Genomic DNA, 25,706 nt, shown 5'->3' with positions numbered 1-25,706 from the left:
ATTACATATATTATGCTGCCTGAAGCTCCTCCTGGACTCAAATGATTTTCTTACAGTTCTACAGTCCCTGTCATTTTCAGGTCTGGTTTACTGTAACTTTATTTATTGGTCTTCCTGCTAACTCTGTGAAAGCTCTCCAAATTAAATAGAACTCTGCTGTTCGCATTCTGACTGGCCCTAATATCAGAAGACATATCACACCAGTTCTTTATTCATTGCATAGGCTCCCCATTCACTAAAGGATCAAGTACAAAAGTAATCATGATAACTCACAAGCTACTTTACGAAATGTCATCCCCGTGGATCAGTTCAGTTCTACAGATATATTCTCCATCTTGAGTACTGAGATCTTTCAACCAGGGTTTATTGGAGCTTCCTTCCCCCTCACCTGCTACATCTTATAGAAACTAGGGATCAGGTATTTTCTACTGTGGGTCCATCGCTATGGAATTACTTGACCTGCTTTCCTTGCAGACTGAGAGATACCCCAAGCATTTCAGAAGGCTTTAAAAACAGACTTGTTTAAAATGACTTTTGGGACTGATGCTACCTCCTGGTGGATTTTTTCACAGGATTAAAGAGAAAGCTAGTTATGTGTACTGACAGATTTTCAGCAGCTTTCCTTTTATGTCAACATAGTGCACAGTAGCCAAGTCCCAACTTCAGCATGGCAGCCCTGGTGCTGCCTTAGAGGAAGAAGGTCTCATGATCAGAGAGCATCAACCTGGTCCAGCAGGAAAGGATCCTGTAGCAAGGACCTGCTCTCCAGATGATGCATTGTCCTTTCGCACCAAGGATGTCTCTCCAAGGCCTACTGCCCAGTAGGGAAGGGTTAGGTCAGCTGTCATAGCTGGTGTTTTGATTATTAGGGATGTAGACAGCTGGGTGGCTGGTGGACATGAGGATCGCCTGGTAACATGCCTACCTGGTGCAAAGGTGGCGGACCTCAGGCGTCACCTAGATAGGATTTTAGACAGTGCTGGGGAGGAGCTGGCTGTTGTGGTACATGTGGATACCAGCATCATAGGAAAATGTGGGAGGGAGATTCTAGAAGCCAAATTTAGGCTCTTAGGTAGAAAGCTTAAATCCAGAACCTCCAGGAAAGCATTCTCTGAAATGCTTCCTGTTACCACGCGCAGGTCCCCAGAGGTAGGCAGATCTCCGGAGTCTCAATGCGTGGATGAGACGATAGTGCAAGGAAGAGGGATTCAGTTTTGTAAGGACTGGAGAACCTATTGGGGAAGGGGGAGTCTCTTCCAAAGGGATGGGCTCCACCTTAACCAGGGTGGAACCAGACTGCTGGCGCTAACTTTAAAAAGGAGATAGAGCAGCTTTTAAACTAGAACAAAGGGGAAAGCAGACAGTCCCTCAGCAGCATATGGTTCGGAGGGAGGTATCTTCAAAGGATACTAATGCTGCATTAGAAGTAGGGCATCCCGACCAGTGAGTTTCCAATAATAAGAAAAGTAGTCAAAGTACCTGTAACTAAAAACTCACCTGAGCTAAAAAAAATTCTAATTTATCCCTATCGATTAAAAAGCAGAATGAAAATACAAACAAAAAACAAACTTTGAAATGTTTGTATGCTAATGCAAGAAGTCTAAGAAGTAAGATGGGAGAATTAGAATGTGTAACAGTGAATGATGACATAGACTTAATTGGTATCTCAGAGACATGGTGGAAGGAGGATAACCAATGGGACAGTGCTATACCGGGGTACAAATTATATCGCATTGACAGAGAGGAGCACCCGGGAGGCAGTGTGACGCTTTATGTCCGGGATGTTATAGAGTCCAACAGGAAAAACATCCTGCATGAGACTAAATGCACAATTGAATCTTTATGGGTAGAAATCCCTTTTGTGTTGGGGAAGACTATAATGATAGGAGTATTCTACCGTCCCCCTGGTCAAGATGGTGAGACGGACATTGAAATGCTAAGAGAAATTAGGGAAGCTAACCAAATTGGTAGTGCAGTAATAATGGGAGATTTCAATTCATCGGGACATGCTAGAGAGAGAAAGCTCCTGGATGGAATAAATTACAGCTTTATGGAGTAATTGGTTCAGGAACTGACAAGAGAGGGAGCAATTAGTGGAGCACTATTGCCAAGCGGTGGTGAGGCCGCTTGGCAATAGTGACCATAATATGATCAAATTTGAATTAATGACTGGAAGGGGAACAGTAAGCAAATCCATGGCTCTCGTGCTAAACTTTCAAAAGGGAAACTTTGATAAAATGAGAAAAATAGTTAGAAAAAAACTGAAAGGGGCAGCTACAACGGTAAAAAGTGTGCAAGAGGCATGGTCATTGTTAGAAAAATACTATCCTAGAAGCACAGTCCAGATGTATTCCACATATTAAGAAGGGTGGAGAGAAGGCAAAACGATCACCGGCATGGTTAAAAGGTGAGGTGAAAGAAGCTATTTTAGCCAAAAGATCTTCATTCAAAAATTGGAAGAAGGATCCAACAGAAGAAAATAGGGTAATGCATAAACTTGGCAAGTTAAATGTAAGACATTGATAAGACAGGCTAAGCAAGAATTTGAAAAGAAGTTGGCCATAGAGGCAAAAACTCACAGTAAAAACTTTTTAAAATATATCCAAAGCAGAAAGACTGTGAGGGAGTCAGTTGGACTGTTAGATGATCGAGGGGTTAAAGGAACAATTAGAGAAGATAAGGCCATCGCGGAAAGATTACATGATTTCTTTGCTTTGGTGTTTACTAAAGAGTATGTTGGGGAGATACCCGTTCCGGAGAAGGTTTTCATGGGTAATGATTCAGATGGACTGAACCAAATCACGGTGAACCTAGAAGATGTGGTAGGCCTGATTGACAAACTGAAGAGTAGTAAATCACCTGGACCAGATGGTGTATACCCCAGGGTTCTGAAGGAACTCAAAAATGAACTTTCAGACCTATTAGTAAAAATTTGTAACCTCTCATTAAAATCATCCATTGTACCTGAAGACTGGAGGGTGGCTAATGCAACCCAAATAATTAAAAAGGGCTCCAGGGGCGATCCGGGAAACTACAGACCAGTTAGCCTGACTTTAGTGCCAGGAAATATATTGGAAAGTGTTCTAAATATCAAAATCACAGAACATATAGAAAGACATGGTTTAATGCAGCGGTTCTCAACCTGTGGGTCGCGACCCCGGCGGGGGTCGAACGCCCAAAACACAGGGGTCGCCTAAAGCAGGGGTCCCCAACCACCGGTCCGCGGACCGGGACCGGGCCGTGGGAGTTTTTTGCCGGTCTGCAGCGCCGCCAAGCACCGGCAGGTGTGTCGCGCGCTCCCGGTCTCTCCCGCTGCCGTTGCCACCGGGCTGTCAGCACGTTCAAGCCCAGCGGGAACGGCAGCGGCGCTAGAAGAAGCTGTGCACCCGTGGCTGGGCCTTTTCTTCTTCCTGCGCCTGCCCCCCCCCCCCCCCCTCCCGTGACCCGGAACAGGAAGTGAATCGCGGTGCGCGGGAAGGAGAGAGAGCCGCACGAAAAAGTAGCAGCAGCGGCTGCAGCATCGGTCCTCGAGCAATAGAAGTAGCCGGTAATGGAGAAAGGAGACAGCAGCATGAGCCTCCCGCGGCCGATGGGATTCTTCTTTCTTGGCCAGCGGAGGCTCCTGCAGCTCCCATTTGTGCTCGGGGGAGAAGAGGAAGTGAGTGAGAGAAAGAGAGAGAAGCAGCCAGCCAGCCTGTGTGTGATTGACTGGTCAGAGAGCTGATGTGTGTGTGTATGTGAGAGACAATGAAAGTGATTGCTCAGGGAGATGACTGATGTGTATGTGAGAGTGTGAGACATTAGTCAGGGAGGTGACTGATGTGTGTGTGTGAGAGAGAGAAAAAGCATGGAAGTGAGAAGTCTGGGTATGTGAGAAAGCATGGGCGTAAGAAGCCTGGTGTTGTGGGTGTGAAAGAAAGCATGGGAGTGAGAAACCTGGGTGAGTGTGCATGCATGAGAGAGAGAGACTGCTTGGTAAGGTGATGGTGCGTGTGAGAGAAAAAGACTGGTGTGTGTGTGTGTGAATATGAGAGAATGTGATTCAGGGAATGAGAAGCCTGTGCATGTGGAGAGTGAGCATGGAAATGAGAGAGACTGGTGTGTGTGTAACAGAGAGAAAGTGATTATGGGAATGAGAAGCCTGTGCATGTGGAGAGAACAAGCATGGGAGTGAGAGACTGGTGAGTGAGTGTGTGTGAGAGAGAGAGAGAGAGACAGAGAAAGTGATTATGAGAGTGAGAAGCCCATATATGTAAGTAGAACACGGGAGTGGGAAGCCTGTGTGTGTGTGTGTGTGTATGGCATGAGAGAAACTGTTCAGGAAGGTGACTGGTGTGTGTGTGTGTGTGTGAGAAAGTGATTATGAGAGTGAGAAGCCCGTATATGTAAGTAGAACATGGGAGTGGGAAGCCTGTGTGTGTATGGCATGAGAGAAACTGTTCAGGAAGGTGACTGGTGTGTGTGTGCCAAAGACTGTTTGGGAGATGATTGGTGTGTGAGAGACAGAAACTGGTCATGGGGGCATGACTGGTATGGTGTGTGTGTGTGAGAGACATGGGCACTAAGGAAGAGGACCATAAGTATAGAGCTTAGCTTCTACTGCTGCTTCTGGTGAGTGCCACGGCCTGCAGGGAAGGGGAGTAGGAGAGCTGCTGGAGGGGGTAAGTAAAGGTGGCTTTTTAAGTTTATTTTTCTTGACTGCCATTTTAATTGTGTGATGTCTGCTTTTTTGAAATATTTTATTGGTGTTTGGAGAATGTTTAATAGTTTTTATGAGTTTTTAATTGTTGGATGTTCATAGCTGTTTTGAAACATTTATTCTGCTTATTAGTATAGTTTTACAATTATTTCTGTGTGGGGATCTATAGCTGCTTGCTAGTTCTGTTTTCCTAATAAGAGGTGTATTGGTTTTTAGGACCTGATTTAATATTTGTAGTGTTGCCTTTTCATAGATAGGGTTGCTCCTGTTTGAGTGTATTCCATAATACAGGTGTAACTGTGTGCGGATTAGTTTATGTGCATTACTACAGATCCTGGGAGTATGTTAGGTCGGTTCTGTGTCTGTTACCGAGATGAGATATTTTGCTAGCATGTAAGCGTTTGTATCGGTCTTATTTGTTGTGTTTTCTCAGAGGACATGCATTGGTGGTAAACTGCTGTCTTTTCATAAGTAGGGCTATTGAGCCTGGAAATAGAAGGAGTTTGAGTTGCTGTTACTGAGATGTCACTAGAACCAGAATATCTTTTTTGTAGGGTGAGTTGTATGGGGAATGTCATAATTCTGCTTTACATCCATTATTGTGGGTCAGGGGGGTTCCTGTGGATACAAACTGTACTTTTACATCTAGCCCCGTGACGATCATGGGTCAGTGTGCCATGCATGTGAGAACCTATGGTGAGTTGAGTTACATTCACATTATAAATGTCATAATTAAATGATAAGTGTGCACTAAAATCCAACCCCATCCATAACCCTGCCCCCATATGACCAAAGCCCCGCCCTCACCCCACCCTCACGGGGCGAGGGCGGGGCGAGGGGTCACCGCAACATGAGGAACTGTATTGCGGGGTCACGGCATTAGAAAGGTTGAGAACCACTGGTTTAATGGAACAAAGTCAGCATGGCTTTACCCAAGCTATGTCTTGCCTCACAAATCTGCTTCACTTTTTTAAAGGTGTTAATAAACATGTAGATAAAGGTGAACCAGTAGATGTAGTGTATTTGGATTTTCAGAAGGCGTTTGACAAAGTTCCTCATGCGAGGCTTCTACGAAAAGTAAAAAGTCATGGGATAGGTAGCAATGTCCTTCGTGGATTACAAACTGGCTAAAAGCCAGGAAACAGAGTAGGATTAAATGGACAATTTTCTCAGTGGAAGAGAGTGGGCAGTGGAGTGTCCCAGGGATCTGTATTATTACCCGTACTTTTCAATATATTTATAAATGATCTGGAAAGAAATATGACAAGTGAGGAATCAAATTTGCAGATGATACAAAATTGTTCAGAGTAGTTAAATCACAAACAGATTGTGTTTAATTACAGGAAGACCTTCTGAGACTGGAAAATTGGGCATCCATATGACAGATGAAATTTAATGTGTATAAGTGGAAGGTGATGCATATAGGGAAAAATAACCCATGCTATAGTTACACAATGTTAGGTTCCAAATTAGGAGCTACCACCCAAGAAAGAGAGCTAGGCACCATAGTGGATAACACATTGAAAACAGAATGTTGGGAATTATTAGAAAGGGAATGGTGAATAAAACGAAAGATGTCATAATGCCTCTGTCACTCCATGGTGAATACTGTGTACAATTCTGGTCGCCGCATCTCAAAAAAGATATAGTTGCAATGGAGAAGGTACAGAGAAGGGCGACCAGGGAACAGCTCCACTATGAGGAAAGACTAAAGGGGTTAGGACTTTTCAGCTTGGAGAAGAGATGGCTGAGGGAGGATATGATAGAGGTGTTTAAAATCATGAGAGGTCTAGAACGGTTAGATATGAATCAGTTATTTACTCTTTCAGATAATAGACTAGGGGGAACTCCATGACGTTAGCATGTGGCACATTTAAAACTAATCGGAGAAAGTTCTTTTTCATTCAATGCACAATTAAACTGGAATTTGTTGCCAGAGGATATGGTTAGTGCAGTTAGTGTAGCTGTGATTAAAAAAGGATTGGATAAGTTTTTGAAGAAGAAGTCCATTACCTGCTATTGTTTAAGTTGACTAAGAGAATAGCCACTGCTATTAGTAGCAACTGTAGCATGGAATATACTTAGTTTTTGGGTATTTGCCAGGTTCTTATGGCCTGGATTGGCCACTGTTGGAAACAGGATGCTGGGCTTGATGGATCCTTGGTCTGTCCAGTATGGCATGTTCTTATGTTCCTAAGCATTAATAGGCAGCTTGATTTTTGTTGAGGCAGTTTGCCTTTTTTATGGTTTGATATTTTATATTAAGTGATGTCACTATCTTTTTGAGTTCTTGTGCTTATATTTTTTGTTTTTATACCCCACCCTAAATTTTGGAGGTTGTGGAATATAAATATTTTAAATGTTTGTTTAAAAATTATGTAAGCAGCTTATCATCCATAACTCAAGGCAGCATACAATATATTTGTATGCATTTTTCCACAAATTTTCTTTTTTTTTTTTCATATCTTAGGATAGCTGAATTAAAGCACTCTGCATGCCACAACTGTTTACTTAATCAGCCTCATCTTATTATACTTTAAGCACTCTATCTGGTAAACATAGCTCTGAATGTCTTGATGAAGCTTTTAGACATTGTTCATTCCACAATGTGGTAACACTAGCTTTTCTAGCTTCATATCTCAGAACTATGATGTCCTATTGCTAGTTTGGCTAATCTTTCACATATCAAGAGCCCAAAACCAGAATTTACAGTAGAAGAGAGCCTCATCTTTTGAGGGAGACGAGAACATCCTCTGAACTCAACTTCTCTGACCCTATCAGTCAATCTCTCCTTTCCTCACTGGCCCCACCAGTCAGTGTCTCTCTCCCACTTCCAAACCCACCCACTCTGGCCCCATCAGTCTCTTACTTGCAGTGCTGCAACTCCAGCAGAATGCAGCACATCTACTTTCCTCCTTGTTTTGGCTCATGTAGCTTGATTCTTACATTTCTTCCCTGCGTGGGCCAATGATGAGTCACTTTGCTTTGGCCCACATAGGTTGATGACAGCTCTTCCCATATGGACTGATGAATTTATAATAACTCTGCTTTCCTTTCCTTTGGCTGGTACAGGTAGGTAACTTCATCTAGCTGATGATACTGCCACCTCTTCTGCTAGGCCATGTGGGCTGATGATGCGGTTTTCTCATTTTAACCTCTGTAATCCATAAAGGCTCCCACCATCAGGAGCCGCAATTTCACTTCGATGAGCCTCATGCGACTCACAAGACTACAGTTGGCTGCCCCCATCCTTCGGCATCTATTTTTCAATCGCTTGCTCTTGAGACAAGTCTTGGACAGAAGTGCATGGTGGATTACAGCTCCCTTATTTTTGCTGTAATCTTGTTGACCCATTGGTTTGTGATTCTCCCCCACCTCCCTCCGTTCATCAAACTTTTAACATAAGGCATACTGGAAAGGAGAAACAGTAAGCAACAGAAAATATGCACATAATCTACCTTATAAATGGCCTGTGACCGACGGCCCGCAAATGCGCAGTAGAGACCAGCTCTACCGCGCATGTGCGGGCGAGCACGTCGCTCTGAGGCAGCTTCAGAAAGAAAAAAAAATGGCGGCGTCCAGTGGCAGCAGCGGGCGGCGGGCGGCGGCGGTACCGGGCAGCGGGCGGCGACGGCGGTAGCGAGCGCTGCGGTACCAGGGCAGCGGGCGGCGTACGGCGGTAGCAGGCGGTCGGCTGTACCCCGGCAGCGGTCGGCGACGGCGGGTAGCGGGCGTAGCGAGGGAGGGAGAAGAGAGAGAGAGTGGAGGGAGTGACTGAGTGGTAGGGAGTGACTGAGTGGAGGGAGTGACTGAGTGGGAGGGAGGGACTGAGTGGGAGGGAGGGAGGTGATTGAGTGAGGGGGAGGGACTGGGACTGAGTGAGAGGGGAGAGGGGGGACTGAGGGAGGGAGTGGGACTGGGAGAGAGAGGGAGGGAGTGGGACTGAGGGAGAGGGAGAGGGGGGACTGAGGGGAGGGAGTGGGACTGGGAGAGAGAGGGAGGGAGTGGGACTGAGGGAGAGTGAGTGGGACTGAGTGAGTGAGAGGGAGGGGGGAGGGAATGACTGAGTGGGAGGGAGGGATTGAGTGAGGGGGAGGGACTGAGGGAGGGAGTGGGACTGAGGGAGAGAGAGGGAGGGAGTGGGACTGAGGGAGAGGACGGAGGGAGTGGGGACTGAGTGAGAGTGAGTGGGACTGAGTGAGAGGGAGGGAGAGAGGGGGGAGGGAGTGAGTGAGACTGAGTGGGAGGGAGGGACTGAGTGATAGGAGAGGTAGGGTGGGGAGGAGTGGGTGAGGGAGGGGGTGGTGAAGAGTGAGGGGAGAGAGAAAGAGCGGGAGGTGAGAGACAGAGGGATGTAGCCCGTTTTAACGGGCTTAACGGCTTGTGTAAATATAAATCACATGAAAAATGTTCACATTCATATGGATTTATGTACCAAATGAGTTTTTTTTTTATCTTGGCTTTGGCTCATTCATGCTAAAGAATATTCCAACATAGCTGCCAACTTGGATGGTTTTCTTGTGCATGTGTAATTAACTGAGCCATGGGGGGGAAGCATAGAAAAGCCGGATGTGGCTTGCCTCGAGGAATCAGAAGCTTAAAATAGTTCTCACAAAGATCTTCTGCATCCTGTTGCTGATTGGCTGTATGAATAAAAGTCGAGCAGCTCAGAGGCAACATGCGGGGAAGAAGGAAAGGTAGGAAATCAAATGAAGGGGACATCAAGAGCAGACAGCTTAAGTTTGGAATATTGATGTCAAGGAGAGACAAAAGTGCAAAACTGACAGCATGCCATTCTATATTACCTCACCCCTACCCCATCAAGAAAAGAAAATTGCCAAGTGGTAAAAGAGAGAGCCCAGCAAGAGTAGAGCATTGTTGGTTCTGTGCCTTGCATGCACTTTTAAAAACTAAAACTATATACATGAAATGTGTAGCCACTTGCTAAAAATAATTTATCATTTAAAATTTCAAAATAACAGAAAACTTTGAAGCCTACAAAGCAATATTTCAAGTGAAAATTTCTTCTTCCTTTGTCTTTCTTTTTGTACTGTTCTGCTTTCTTTGTCTGTGTCCTTTTCCTCATTCACCTGTCCTGCTTATCATCCTTTCTCTATCTCACCCTCACTTCCATTAATTCTGCTTTCTGATTCCTTTTTATTTCACACTTTTTCATCATACTCTTCATACATTTGTCTTGCTCCCTCTCTCCCCTTCCCTAAGTATGGTCTTAATTCCCTGCCTCCCCTTGTTCCTCCATCTTTCATCCCATTGGCCTTCCCAATCCTTCAATTGCCATTTTTCCACTTTTCATCTTCCTACCAGATTTCTGTCTCCCGTTCTCTCCCTCCTCCAACCATCTACTGCCCCTTAATAATCTTTTTCCCCTTCTCAGCTGTCTGCTCTTTTAGTTCCGTTTTGCCCCATCTCCTCCTCCTTCACAGTCTTGCCCTTCTCTTTTCCATTTTCCTCTCTATCTCTTCTCTGATTTCCTCTGAAACACCCCTTCCCAGCCCTTAGCTCCTTCTCACTCTCCTCCTCCCCCCTTTCAGCCTCACTACTGCTTCCCTTTCAATCTCTCTCCTCCTCATCCTCTGCCCCCCTGGTGATGTTGCAGGGAAAAGAATGACCACCTGTATGCTAAATGTCCCTACGGTAGCTGTGCTGCCACCTCTTCTTCTTCCTGCACATCCTCTTATGTAAGCATGCTGCAGGAGTAAATGATTTGCAGCAAGCAGTCCCTAGAACAAGGGTTGCTTTTGCTGCCCCCCTTCTCTTTTGGGCTTGCTTTCTTGCAGCAGACTTGTAGGTTAACTAAGATAACAGCGTAGGCTGTCGTCCGTCCGTCCCCCCCGCACACACACACTATTGTCCTTGGTTACTCCTTGCAACAACCTTACTAGCAAGAAAAGTGAAGTGGAAGAGTAGCCTAATGTGTTAAAGCTGTGGGCTACGATCCAAGGAAGCCAGGGTTCAAATCCCATTGCTGCTCCTCATGACCTTGGGAAAGTCATTTTTACCCTCCATTGCCTCAGGTACAAACTTAAGATTGTGAGCCTTCTGGAGATAAATACCTACAATACCTGAATGTAATCCACTTTGAAGTACCAAAAAGCAGAATATAAATAAAATAAATGTTCCCTCTTCCTGTCCCTGCAACATTGTACCACTGCACCTGCAGTTCTACAGCCTCCTCCCCCCGGGGCAGGAAATACTGAAGTGGGAGGGGAAAGGGGGACAATCTGGGAGTCTCTTGGAAGACTTGTGCACAATTCTTATGCTCCGGGACAAGTGAAGGTATCCAGAGAAGGAGAATAGCAGGGGACTGCTTGCCTTTTCTCCAGCAGAGCCCAAAAAACCTTTCACATGGTTCAATGAAGAATATTACAAAAATGAAAGGGATTCATTCCAGTGACGGAGGGGGAAACTTGCACAAACTAAAGTAGATATATAAAAAACAATCTAATTCAATAAAATGAGATATTGGGAAATACAGATCGGACAAGTCAACCAAATCAAGAATTGGAATGTTACAGAAGCAAAATATGAAACATTTCCATTGTAGTTGTTTTTATTGACTTATTTTACGTGTTGTCCTTAATATCATATATTGTTTATGCTGTACTATTTTGTGTAAGCTTTTTCCCTGATCACTTTATTTTTTGGTGTCGTTTTTTTATGTTGGTGTGAGGGAGTGTGTAGGCATACCTACATTAAATATGTGCCTATATGTAAACCGTTGCGATGGTATTTAACTTAGCGAAGGTATAGAAAAGATTTTAAATAAATAAAATAAATAAATATATCTCCCTCATTCTACCTTAAAGGACTGGGCTCAGATATCCCGCCCGGTCCTCTTTAAGCTTAGGTTCCCCAAGGTATCTTGGGAGAAGGGAGTAATCCAACCCCTGAGCATAAAACCTGAGGGCCTAGACAGGGTGGACGGGCTCTGGGGAGCTCAGCATTCTAACAGAGGACTTACCTGTAAGGTTGGTAAACTGCTTGTACTTAAAGCTTAGGACTGCCTGAGTTGAAGGAGTCCTTTCTATTGTCTGCTGCCACGTGTGCCTTTAAGGTCACTGTAAATAAAGAGCGCTTTAAACACAGCCAGAGTTTGTGCACTTTCTTCTGGCTGTGACCTTGCCACTGACTGCTCGAGTGCCACATATGGTGTCCTACGTGGGATCCCTCTAAGCAGGGCACAGAAGGACTGTGAAAAAGAACAGTGTGCTGTGATGCTTGTTAGCAGCTAAAGAAGGGATGTGGCTCTGCTGAGCACTAAGGGTAAAAAAACCTCTTTTTGCCTGGGGCTCTCCCAGCTCCATCCCAGCTTGGGTGCAGGCCAAGGGGTCTATCCCTGCCTGGTCAGGGGTCAAGCAGTAAATGAGGGTTGGAGAGGTCAGCAGACTTTTTTTGTTTTGTTTGTTCGCCTACACCTGGAGAATCACTTAAAATGGAGCAAGTGATCCAAATTCTTGCTACTGGCCAACAGCAGCTGCAGAGTGCCCTGCAAGCCCAGATTACCCAGCAGGAAGGTTTACAAGGGCAGGTGACGCAGCAGTATACCGTGTTTATGCAGATAGCCCCGGCGGAGCAAACTGCTGTGGCCTGTCCTCTGCCAATGTCACCAAAATGACCCCAGAGGGGTTCTTGAAGAACTTTGAGCATACTGCAAGGCTGGCCTGAAGATAGGTGGGCTATCAACCTGGAAATGTTCTTACTGGACTGTGTCCAGAGGTTTATCAAACAGCCAATCCAGAGGGGATGGCCACATATCTGGAGGTCAAGGCAACAATCCTACAAAGAGCAGTAATCGCCACAGAAGCGTACCGGCAGCAGTTTCAATGAGGAGTTTATGGGCTGGAGAGAACCCAAGGAACTTGTTCCACTGACTCAAAGATGTTGCCTGGAAGTAGCTACTTCCGGACAGGAAAACTGGGGAGGAGGTGGCCAAAGCCATTTTTCTGGAGCAGTCCCAGAACAGTCTGTTTGCCCATGCAGCAGTGGGTTTGCCAGCATCCGGACCTGACGATGGAAAAAGTACTGGAGGTAGCAGAGGCATAGAGAAAACCCCTCAATATCAAAAGGGAATACCAGAACCCGGAGCCTCCAGGACAGGCCCAACTGAACCAATCACCCTAGCAGCAACCTTCAGTCGACTTGACGTGCTTCAGTTGTGGGGAGCGAGGACACTTCACGAGAAACTGTTCTCGCAAGGAGCTGGAAGCAGTTGCCACTAATGCAGTAACTTCTTACTGTTGCAACTTAGTAGATGTCTCCAGCCAGGGAGCCTCTAAATGTGTGATACCAGTGGAGCTGAATGGGTTCCCACCCAAGCGCTAATGGACTCCAGTAGTGTCAGAACGCTAGTGTGGAGCGATTTTCTGAAACAGAGCCATTTTGAAGCTGGAACAGTAGTGACATTGGCATGTGTTCTCGGGGACCATCAACGATATCCCACCAGCCAGATACACCTGAAGAACCTGGCCATTCAAGGGATGATGGAAGTTGGAGTACATCCTTGGTTACCCTACCCCCATGATTATTGGGTGGGATTACCAGACTTCCAAAGCCCTTTTGAATCAGCATACAACAAGTCCACTTAGCCACAACCCTGAAGAGCTGGTGGTTCTAGAGCCCTTTCCAAGGGAAGACACGGACCTCCTTAATAAGGACGCAAAACCTCATAAGTCCCAGCGACAATGCCATCAAGACAAATGCACCCTGGGGAAGAGTAAGGTCCGTCCATAGGCCTGGAGGGACAAGGTAATCACCCAGGTGATGCTCCCGCAAAGGGAGACAGATCCGCTCACAAGGCGATATCTGAAGAGTGCCACGGAAGGTCAGAGGGTCTGAAGAAGTTGAAAAAGCAGTATTAGCCCAGAAGAAAGTGTGACAGATGTCCCCTGGCCTATGTTAGCCAGAAGCTACTACTACGTGACAGATAGTACTCCGCAGTTGATTCTCTTGTCAAAGGAAGTCTCCCTTATAAAAAGGGACACTCATCTCGGCAAGGCTGAGCTGAGGGTGTATGTGAGGTATAGGCATATCCTTCAAGCTACCTTAAAGGACCGGATTCAGATATCCCACCTGGTCCTCCTTAAGCTTAGGTTCCCCAACGTATCGAGAGAGGAGTACAACCCCTGAGCATAAAATCTGAGGGCCTAGATAGGGTAGAAGGGCCCCAGGGAGCTGACTGAGTCCCTGCGTACCGACTAAGGACTTATCTGTAAGGTTGTTAAACTGCTTGTACTTTAAAAACGTAACATAACATAAAATATGCCATACTGGGTCAGACCCAAGAGTCCATCAAGCCCAGCATCCTGTAACCAACAGTGGCCAATCCAAATCACAGGCATGTGCTTGGCAGGTACTATTCCTTACTGATTAATGGTTTATGGACTTTTCCTCTAGGAACTTATCCAAACCTTTTTTGAACCCAGTTACACTAACTGCCATAACCATATCCTCTGACAATGAATTCCAGAGCTTAACTATGTGCTGAGTGAAAAAGAATTTTCTTTGATTTGTTTTAAATGAACTAATTGCTCACTTCATGGAGTGACCCCCCTAGTCTTATTATCTGAGAGTAAATAACAGATTTACATTAACCTGTTCAAGTACTTTCATGATTTTGTAGACTTCTATCATATCCCCCCTCAGCTGTTTCTTCAATATGAACAGCGCTAACCTCTTTAGCCTTTCCTCATAGGGAACTGCCTGAATTCAAGGAGTCTGTTCTATTGTCTGCTGTCACATGTGTCTTTAAGATCACTGTAAATAAAGAGCACTTTAAGCACAGCCAGAGTTTCTGTGTACTTTCCTCTGACTGTAACCAGACCACTGACCGCTCGCGTGCACAGTTGGCTTTAACTAGATTATTTTTTCCTTTTCATTTAAAAAAAAATAAAAATCTACATAAATTCAAATTCTTTGTCAGTAATTAATCAGAGCTTGTATTAATGGAAACACACAAACACCATAAGTTCTTTAGCAAAGTGGGATTCCCCTGATGCTTTGTTGTGTGCATGTGTACGTGACTTGCAGGGGTAAATGTGATATGTGATGTGCACCAACTATAGTTATTTTTTGGAATAGTGTATTACTGGGAGAAAGCGATTCATAAATATTTAATTTTAAATTGCGGGCTCTTTCTTTGAAATTTGTTCTTTGATTTGAAAGAGGGAAATGCAGCACACAGAGCAGAGTTCCACTTTGTGGAAAGAAAAAAACCAAAACAAAACATATGAAGGGTAACATTCAAAGCCCTTTATGCCGGTAAAAATTCGTTTTATTCATGGAAGTGGAGACTTTGAATGTCACCCAGCCTGTCAGCGGGTAAAAGCATGCTCGTCGCGAGCACGCAATACTTCTGCCCGTGAAGTAGAGAGGCAGTCTGGGCGTAGAGAGATTGGCAGCTTACATGCCATAGGTTTGATTGTTCAAACGTTCTCGTCTTTAGTTTCCAACTGAAAGATTACGTGCAGAGAAAGCAGGCGCGATCTCTGCAGATAATGTTTTTGGAGATAGGGGAGAAGAGTGTGGGGGACATAAAGCAAAAGTGCGGGCTTGTGATTATTTTTGCAAACCCCATAGGCATAGAGACCCCCACGCTTTACAACCCTGCGGACGGTTTTGATTGTTGCCCCTCCCCCCACCCTTTGAATGGACACCTTTTGCAACTGTACTTCATGTCAATTCTGAAAAACAGCCAGGGTAGCCACATTTTTTTATGCATCTTAAGTATCCTTCACTTTACTGTGTGGAAAACGACGCTGGTTAATCGAGGAGATGTGTAAAAATTTTACGATGGCCAGTGTTTTGTTTTGTTTTTTTTTCCTTTGGCACAGAAATGTACACTTGGTTATACCAGTGTTAGTTGTGTGAGTTTGCGTGCGGTACATTCAGCATTGAACGTTCACTGTAGGGGGAACGAGACAAAGCATGGGGGTCGGCTGGTGAGCATTAGCACTAACCAGTGGCAAAGTGGCTTTAAAAAATGTTAGGTGGCCTCATGTTGTGCCTTGTCCTCCTCGAGATTTCAACTAAACTGATCTGTTTCCTTATAGGAAAGGCAAAGGAAGCAGGAATGTTGTGGGAGTAGAGATCACACGAAAAGTGTGAGCCTGGAGGTCACGGGTTCTGTGGGGTACAAATTGGAATGGAATTAGATGAATGTTTCAACAGTTATTTGGTGGCGGGTAGATGACAGACATGGAAAATGAGTACTGCCTAGCAAGGTGGTGTGTTTTTTTTTTTTTTTTTGTATTGCTTTTAAGAAAGTGGGACGAGAGAGGAGAGACTGGCTCTGGGTTATCGGGAAAGGCTTGCTGCTATCCTGGCAGTACACAGAAGAGCCATGGATTTTCACAGCTGCGCAGAGGAGAATGGGTAGACATGGAGAAAGGGAAATAGGAAAAAGAGAAATACCAGCGATGGAAAGAGACGAACAGATGGGCGAGAGGAAGGGAAGGGAAATAGCTAGAGGGGAAGGGAGGTAGAGGGAGACAGATGGAGATGAGGCACGGTGTTCTGGTGAAAAGTCTGTTTGCACTTTGACACTGTATGGTAGGGAGAGAGGGGTGTTATTCAGTGTAACTGATTTTTAGCATGCTGACATGTATTCTAGATTATGTGCAAATAGTATTCAGGGCATAGAAAATGTTTTCTTATGCTAGCTTGATCCCTTGAAACTTTCCAATAAGCATGTGCCATGGCCAGATGTGAGACCAGTCCTGCTAAGCAAAGTCAGCCTGTTTTATTTCTAAATGTATGTATTAAAAGTTTTTATGTACCACTTATAATAGACAGTCTCTTGCCCGCCCCCCCCCCCCCCCCTCCTTATAATTTCCTTTTCTGTAGTTCTGAAGCACTTCTTCAGTTGATAGTGCTCATTGTTTCTTGCTCTTAACTGGTTGGGTAGAATGTTTTTTGTTTTGTTTTGTCCTACCCTAGAAAATGATTGTTTTGTACATGGAAAGCACTTCAGCAAACCATTAAGGTACCTTTAAATTGCATTCAAATCAGTTTTCCTGAAGTGGTGGATACAATGAGAAATGTTTATCAAAGCAAGCAAAAAAAGGTTTTGACCAGGTTCTTAGATTTTAAGTGACCCTGGGTAATCTGAGTAAAACGGTTGACCCTACCACTCAATATGGTTTGTTCTGGCTCTAGGAACTTACGTGATGACAGTCACAGCTATTGACGCCGACGATCCCAAACAACCAAATGGCATGCTAAGATACAAAATCCTGTCCCAGTCTCCAAACACTCCCTCTCCCAACATGTATACCATCAACAATGAGACCGGCGACATTATCACACTGGCTGCAGGACTCGACAGAGAGGTAAAGGGCTCCGTTTTTTTTGGGGTGTGGGTTCAAGCACGGTCGCCTGCAGCATATGTGTCTACATATTTAAAATATTGTTCTGGCAAAAAATACCAAAAAGCCTTTTCTTTTTATGCGTTTACTTTCTAGCTTCAAACCTGTGTAAGAAGTAAATTAAGGATGGTTTTAGGAACTTTAGGAATGTCCCTCCTTACTGCCTAAAATGGGATTTTCCTATCTGAATGGGAAAAATGTTGATTCTATGTATCAAAATGTTGTTAATTTTCAAGCTGATATAGTTGTAATATAAGTAGATTTCAATTGTGTATCCAAATTGTTCAGTCAAGTACGTGAACAACATTCGCAATATATTTTTGTACACAAGAAGAAACTAAGCACAAAGTATTATGTTCTGTATTTGTTTTTTGGAACGCCACCATAAAGTCTCTTGCCTTCATACAAAAAAAGCACACGCTCACTGTAAATGATCTCCGCACCTTGCCTATTACACAGCAACTAGCTCTACCTGAGTGATTTACCGAATGAGGAAGCAGATGTTGTGTTAGATCCTCCCTCCTGGGCCTCAGCTTAGTTATCAAAGCAGCCCTTTCCACAGAGTAGTTTGTCATGAAGCCTACCAACATCTCAAAATAATTGCACGAGAGCAGGAGTGTTTTTGGCTTCTTGTTAAATATTAATTTCGAGACTAAAATGCATTCATGTATTTGAAATATTGGTTAACGTCACACAAAATTGTGTTGGAAAGTACACTGAAGGATTCTCATGAGAAACTGGATTCCTCTGCTGATCCCTGGTTTGGTTTGTTTAGTAGAAATGTATATGGCAGTGTGAATATGCAACTCGTGCTGGATTGTTGAACTGAGAGCCTACACACAGGCCGATACAGTACAGGGCGCTCCGGTGGAGCCGCACATTTTACTTTCAGAAATTAACGCCTGCCCAAAGGCTGGCATTAATTTCTGCCAGCGCCGGGGAAGTGTACAGAAAAGCAGAAAAAACCTGCTTTCTGTACACCCTCCGACTTAATATCATAGCGATATTAAGTCGGAGGCCCCAAAAGTAAAAAAAAAAAATAATAATAATAATTAAAAATTGGCCCGCGGGTCGGAAGACGGACGCTCAATTATGCCGGTGTCCATTTTCCGAACCCGTGGCTGTCAGCGGGTTTGAGAACCGATGCCGGCAAAATTGAGTGTTGGCTGTCAAACCCGCTGACAGCCGCCGCTCCTGTCAAAAAGGGAGGCGCTAGGGACGCGCTATTGTCCTTAGCGCTTCCTTTTACCGCAGGCCCTAATTTGCATAGGCCACCCTCCTGAATCGCGCGCCCAGGAGAGTGGCCTGAGCGCGCCAGGAGAGCGGGCGTTTGCCAGCTCTCCCTTGCGTTTTTCTGTATCGGCCTGACATTTAACTATCGCTGTCCACTGTCCATGGATGACTTTTCAGCTCTTGTCATTGATGGACTTGCTGTTGATTGTCCATGTGGGAAACTGAAGAGTTTCGCAACATTCCTTTTTTTTTTTTTTTTTTGTTAGGGTGTAAATATCTGCAGCGTTTAATTGCAGCTTGCTAGAGCTGAGAAATATGCAATACATACACATTTTATGCTGTGAAACACACTGTGATCTTCTGATGTCGTTAGGGCACTCGTTTTTCTTTGTATCTAAGTGGGAGTGTGATTTTGGATTTTGAAGAAATGCAAGTATCAGATTTGACTTGTCTTGGTTGATATAAAACTTCCAGTGCTAATACTATTACTGTGCTATTTCAGACTATGATTGTAAGGAAACTAACAGTAGCAGCAAAATAAATCAAAGTTTTATTAAAGCTTTATTGATTTATTTTGCTATTAAAGCTTTTTTTTTGCTGGTATTGCTGGTTTCCTTAGTTATATGTGCATCATGCTGATGTGGCTCTCCACTTGTTTTGCAGTCCAGTTTTAAGTTTATAATTCCATTTTTTTTCTTGAATTTTTTATTTGCATTTCAAGCTATGTATGTTGGCAGATGGTGAAAAAGAAAAATAAATTCTTTTTTCTTCTCTAATTTGTTAACAGACACAAGGGTCAGAATTGGCTGCCAACTCAGAAGTTGTGTTGGAAGCCAGGCCACAGGTTTTGGAATTTGATGCTGAGGCACGATGATATTATTCATTATTTGTTTATGACATGATTTTCCAGCCATGGAGTATAGACATGTTATACGATGCAGTACAGTGGATTACATATTTGCAATATATAGTGGGTTACGGTAAATGATATGCTTCTAGCTGTTTATAGCAGTGCAGAGCACTGGTCAAGTCAATGCAGGTAGTTTTATTTACAGAAAGTTTGATCATCATAATGCCGTGCTTAAGACACAATAATGTAAAAATTACACAAGAAGAGGACCTATTGACGTTCTTTTTCAAACATGAGGTGGACGTCATTTCCGGATGGTGAATCTTTCCTGGGAAAGGAGATGTTATGAGACAGTCTAAATTGAACGTGTAATTATTTGCTTAAAGATGGTGAATTTTGATATGAACTTCTGGATTGACTGTGTGAGCAAATTATTGAAGAGCTTTGAAGATTTTTGAAGATGATGAATTCCCTGTTGGGATATGGTTTGACACAATATTGATTCATTGTATAAGCGCTCTGTTTGAAGGCTCTTCAAGAGTTGCAAACACACCCATTGAAAAGCATCAGGGGAATACTGTCGGGGAACAGTTGTTTGTTAATTTTCAATGTTTAAGTCCATCCCTGAAGAAGCCTTTGAGAGATATCGGGCGAAACGAAGATCTTTGTTGGACTTTTTGGACTAACATCTGTTTTTTCATAAATAGTACTTTATAGAACATTAGCACCTTATATACTACTTGCACTTTATATAAATTATTAGATGAAAAAATATTAGTGTATAATTACATTCTTATATACATTGTATACAATATATTTTATGTTTATTGATGAAAATTGATTTTATGAGGGTGTATGTGTGATGGATGAGTGTTAGATAGATTTTAATGTTAGATAGGTGATTGGTATATATGAATAAACAAATTCATTTGTTGAATAGGTCCTCTTCTTGTGTAATTTTTACATTATTGTGACGAAGAGGTGGTTTACTATTTGACCCTTTTGTGATAATACCATAGTGCTTAAGACACAGGCATAAGAGGTGTTGCAGTCAGGCTAGGGTTAGATAACTAAGGTTAGTTGGTAGTAAGAGAGGTAGATTGTCTCAAGTCACTGGTTGATACCAAAAGCGGCCTCAAAAAAGCCATGTTTTTACCAGTCTTCTGAAGGATATAAGGTCCTTGGTAAGTCTAATGTGGGGAAATTGATGGATCAGTTCCAATACTATGGAACTCATCCAACACAGTTTCTCTTCCTTGTGTTGATAAGGCTTATTGTTTTGGGGAAAGGTACAGCTAAATGAGCCTGTGTTGAGAAGCTCAGAGAGCAAGTTGGTATGTAAGGGGCTAGCGATGCACTGAGGTTGGTTGGTGTTTGGCTTTTGAGAATCTTGTACACAAGTGTTAGGAATTTGTATTTGATGTGATAAAAAGTGGGGAGCCAGTGCAAGGTTTTTAGAATCAGTGTTTTGGTCAAATTTACTTGCATTCATTCTCAGGGTGGGCAACCTCAATTTTTGTATGAGCAGTTCAAAGTAATAAGGATGCCAGCATAAACTAAGATACAGTAGTCTAAGCAAGATATTAACAATAGCTCAGACAGCAGTTATGAAGGCAGAGTCATCCAAGGGGGGGGGGGGGGGGGGGGGGGGGGGTGGCGTTAGTAGAGCTGGAAAACGGCTGCTGTATGTCACTGCTTGGTTCTGGGGATTTGATGATCCATTGGGAATCTTAAGGTGAAACCCAGGCTCCAGATTAGAGAGCTAAGTGCTCTTCCATCCAGGGTCCCTTTTGTATGAGATTGGCTGTGTTCATGCTTTCCTACCTACTGCATTTCAGTCTTGTTAGGGTTTAGACTAAGTTTGTTTTGCCACAACTAGCAAGCTACCTTGTCCAGGTAATTGTTTAGGTTAGTGATGGTTTTGATGTAAATAGTTTTGATGTAAGGGCTCCCCCCTAATTTCAATTATATGTTTCCTAGTTCAGTATATTATCTGTTTTATGTAAGGGCCCCGCCCAATGGTTTTGTGTTCACTGTAAACCGATGCGATGTGCGAACGGTCATCGGTATAAAAGAAACGTTAAATAAATAAATAAATAAATAAATAAATGGTAGAACCTTGATTTGTGCTAAGTGGGATCAGTAGCAGTTGGGCATCACTAGCAAAAAAAGATATGATAGTCTCTGATGAGATTGCCCAAAAGGGGCATATAGATGTTGAAGATTGGGAGATAAGATGGAGTCTTGTGTGACTCCACATGATTGCTGCTGATTCTCAGAGCTTCGTTCCCAGAGATGTAGCCTGGTTGTGGTGAACCATGCAAGAGCAGGGGCTCATATGCCCAAGTCTTTTAGGCAGATGATGATAAGCTTGTGTTCTACTGTTGAAGGTTGCTAATAGGTCTAGGCATATTAATAGGGCCGGTTGCCCTTGGTCTAGACAGTCAAAGGTTGTCCCCCAAGCTTAACAGTGTTTCTGTGCTGTGATGTGGCCAGAAGTCAGATTGATGTGGGTCTAGGGCAAGTGTGAGCAGGTTTGTGAAAAATTGCAGGAGGCTTGCCTTTTCACTGATCTTAAAAGGTTTGAAACTGGGTGATAATTAGGATTGCTTGGGTCAGGATTGGATTTCTTCTATGTATGGCATGCTATCGCTTTCTTCAGGCAGTTTGGGAGGTGGGCTTCTGAAAGTGATGCGATGCGTTGATTATAGGGTATGTGTGGTCTTGGCTTGTTTTATTAGCTAGGATAGACAAAGATCTTCTAGGGATGCGGTGGCTCTAAGGGTGGAAAGTAAGATGTCACTGTCCCAAGAACAAGCACAAATCTGTGCTTTACGAAGAAGAAGCCTGGGCTGGACTGGAAGAGACTGTGTGCAGCTGCAGAACCAAAGAGGTACTGCTGGGCTGCGCTACTTAAAGATCTTGAGTGGCAGAATCCAACTTTTTGCAGGCTTAAGGAAATGGCGTTTGCTCCCAACTGGACTCATGGTGAAGATTGAAGAAGGGTGTTAAATACTGCTCTTCTTTGGCCTTCAGTCAGCATTATTGGAAGAGTATAATGCCTAACGTGGCAGGGGGAAGGTTTGGCAAAACATTGGCATTTCATATTTAACAAAAGTCTGCCGCTTGTGGAAAAAGCTCTTCTTTAAAGAAACATGAATGCATGTCAGGGTTCTGCAGGTAGGGCTCCTGGTTTTGTGCCTTCCCAGAAAAACATAGATGTAATTTTACCTGCCTTTATTATTTTAATCGTAACAAATATCAGACTGATTTAGATGCGCTATACAAACTTGATGTCCTGGGCTGCCTTACTTACACCCAGGCATCGCTTGTTTCAGAGCCCTGTGGTGCCAACAAAACTGGGGTTTTGCCGGGACGTGTTACCTACCAATGTAAGGGTCTGGGAAAAGGTTCTGTGAGTGAGGACAGGCTGAAAAGACCAAAAACTTGACACTAACGATAAAAAGGCAAATGGAAAAGCAAAGCAATTTATTCCTGAATAACATACAAATATCTGTACCCAGCAAACCAGAAAAAGGGAAAACCACGGCAAACGAAAGGTTTTGAATCATTTTGGTAAGAGAATTAAGCTTGGAAAGAATTTTGTGCATGAAAAATATTGATGGAAAACCATAAAAGAGAGCACAAAACTAGGAGCCCTGATTATAATTAGTAAAGAAATCTATTGAGACTTCACAGTCTGGAGTTTTGGAGACCTTAGTCTGTCAGGTTTATTTTGGGCCTTCAGAACGGACTGCTTCCTTACCATATCTCCAGAGCCGAGATTTATTCCTCAGCTCTGGTGCTGATCCAGCAGCTACAGAGCAGAAGATGCACAGTAGTCAGGGCAGCTTTCAGGCACAGCCAAAGGAAAAAAAACAAACAAAAAAAAAATGACCACACAACCCTACAGATGTGCATGGGAAAGGGGCTGTATCAGTAGTGTTAAGTACCCTGATGGTGGGTGGCTGGGGGAGCCGCCTCCTCTTGGCCTGATGGATTTCTGAGCGGTATTGTGTGCATCTGTTCCCATAGTGATACTCGCTGCAGCCAGCCTCTCACTTTTCTGTAAGGCTCCCCGTCTCCTGTCGAACCGTGTGCGCAGGCTGCCTTTTCTAAACCAAAGTAGGACTGGCATGTGCAAGGGCTTTTTGTTTTATTTCGGTTTTAGTTTTTTGTTTTAACTTTAGCAGATTTCTTTATAGGGAATCTAATGGTACCTTTCCCATTGTCAGGGACAAAATTTGAATGTCAGGTGGAGAAACAAGCTGAAGTTTCAGGTTGCGCTGGCGATAACTTTTGATAGCGTAAGGCTTGCCTGCCTTTAGTAACCCACATTTAGCAAAGCTTTATTTCTGTAAAACACAGAATCCGGTTCAGTGTGGTTTGCACACGCGCCCCTCCGAGCTTGAAAACCAGAGGAAATCTTTGTATTTCGTTTGAATAAACAAGTCGGCTGTTTTACAATTGTAATTCCTGTTTAAGAGTTTTTGCTTATAATGCCCAGTCCATGCCTTGCAATACTCAGTCCTTTCATATTATGAGCAGAAAGGATCTGAAGAAATTAGATTAAATTTTAGCTGCAACAGTGATATTTTAAGGCGGATTTGAACTACTGACGATGTACTTAGGCTTTAGATGTGTGCCCTGGCTATGGTTCTTTTTTTTTCATAGAGACGTGCAACTGTTAACCTGGAATTTCTGCCTTTGATATTTTATATTCCCCAGATACCAAAGAGAAGTTCAGCCAATGCTTCTAATGCAACTCTTCTCAAATACGGCCACTAGCACAACATTTTGTGGCCTCAGCTGGCACGATGTGACGCTGACCAGTGGCACTGGTTCCCCTGTAAAAGAAGGGCCTGGGAAAAGGAAGCTGTCAGCAAGCTTGCACAAGCCGGGGAGGGGGACCAATGCTGGTGCAGCCAGACGTGAAGGGCGAGGTTTGCCACGCAGAGCTTGATCTCATGATGGGAAAGTACCTGTCCTTCCACGAGGCAGGGAAAATGAAAAGGAAAGGGAGAAGAATACAAACTGGACAAAGAAGCAAAGAAAGGGAGAGGAGGGCAAAAGGATGAAGGAAAAAGGGAAGAATGACCAAGCGGGAAGGGAAAAGGAGCATAGAGAAGAGAGGAAAAACTGGGAATGTGGCCACCAGCAAGGTTTGCTGGCTGCACTCTGAGGTCACTAAAATATTTGTTCTAAGAGCCCCTGTTCTAGTGGCTACCACAGCCCTGCATCAGACTCGCTTAGCTGCTCATCGGCCCTTCCACGCAGATGAGGGAGGGGTAACCTGCGGAGGAAGAGTTAGATCCGGGGCTTATGCTTACCGTGGATTAGTCTTCCAGCAGAACTTATACTAGAGCTGAATTATTTTCACCTGAGGAAAAAAGCTTAAAACCTAGTTATTTCCAGCTCCACAAAGCTACTGTCTGGGCCCCGTGTTAGTGGTTCTATGTGAGAGGAAGCAAACTGTCGACATTTTGTTTTGTTGTTTGGCAGACAGTAAAGAACTGACCGGGTGGGGGTGCTCTACCTTAATGATTCCCACCCAGGTGTGCTGTGAGGATTTTGTATTTGTTATGTGCTGGATTGCGTGTAGGTTTTTGTTTTTAGCTTTTCTGTTTGCATGCTGATATATATTTTTATTAAAGCTGTGTACCGCTTTTGAGTGGCTTTTGTTGAAAGGCTAGGGAGGGAAATAATAAATGATCTTAAATAAATAAAATAAATGTGCAATCATTTATCTTAAGCCTTCTGGAAAGCTGTTTATCAGCAAGGTTTGGCACCTTCTATAAGTGGGAATTCATTGCTGGCACTCTGTCTGAAGGAGAAATGTATGGATAGTTTCGGAAAATTTCTCTGTTGCATTAAATAGACTTTAGATGAAAATAAATGCCATTTTTTTGAAAGCTGGATACTGTTATTTCTGAAATGGGGAAAATAGTTGAGGAACAGAATAAATGAACAGTTGAAGCTGCTGGTGAGATTCAAACTGTGCAAGCACAAAATAATTCTGTTAACCGAAGTTAATGTTGGTCTTAGAAGCAAGGCTGCTGGAGAATATTAATAAATAGAGAAAGTTGAGATTACTTTTCTTAAACCAACAGTGGACAGGAAATCAGCTGGAAATGTTTTGTACATATTTAGCATATGTGTATATATATATGGTCTGGATGAATCTACCTATTTACTGGTTTCTTAAAGTGATATTTCTCTATCTGGTGGATCTAAGAACTGCCATACTAGGTCAGAGCAAGGATCCATCAAGCCCAGTATCCAATTTCCAGCAGTGGCCAATTCAGGTCACAAGTACCTGGCAGGATCCCACATAGTAGATAGATTTTCTTGCTGCTTATGCCCAGGGATAAGCAGTGGTTTCCCCTAAGTATCCTTTGTTAATAATAATTAATGGACTTTTTCTCCAGGAATTTGTCCAAACCTCTTTTAAACCCAGCTGTGTCACCTGCCTTTATTACATCCTCTGGCAATGAATTCCAGAGCTGAATTGTACGTTGAGTGAAAAATACTTTCTCCATTC

General features: G+C 43.6%; 1 protein-coding gene across 1 annotated transcript in view; it reads left to right on the top strand.

Moving 5' to 3' along the window:
• The window catches only part of CDH2 (cadherin 2), a 399,350-nt gene that overhangs the window by 286,171 nt on the left and 87,473 nt on the right, over positions 1 to 25,706 (top strand). The window contains exon 7 of the mRNA XM_029591171.1: positions 16,874 to 17,046. Within this exon, the coding sequence (XP_029447031.1) occupies positions 16,874 to 17,046 (173 nt within the window). The remainder of the gene's footprint in view (positions 1 to 16,873; positions 17,047 to 25,706) is intronic.

Source organism: Rhinatrema bivittatum, chromosome 2, assembly GCF_901001135.1.
Source record: "Rhinatrema bivittatum chromosome 2, aRhiBiv1.1, whole genome shotgun sequence".
NCBI lineage: Eukaryota > Metazoa > Chordata > Amphibia > Gymnophiona > Rhinatrematidae > Rhinatrema > Rhinatrema bivittatum.
The sequence above is the reverse complement of the archived record's forward strand: the minus strand, read 5'-3'. Positions and strand labels throughout refer to the sequence as shown.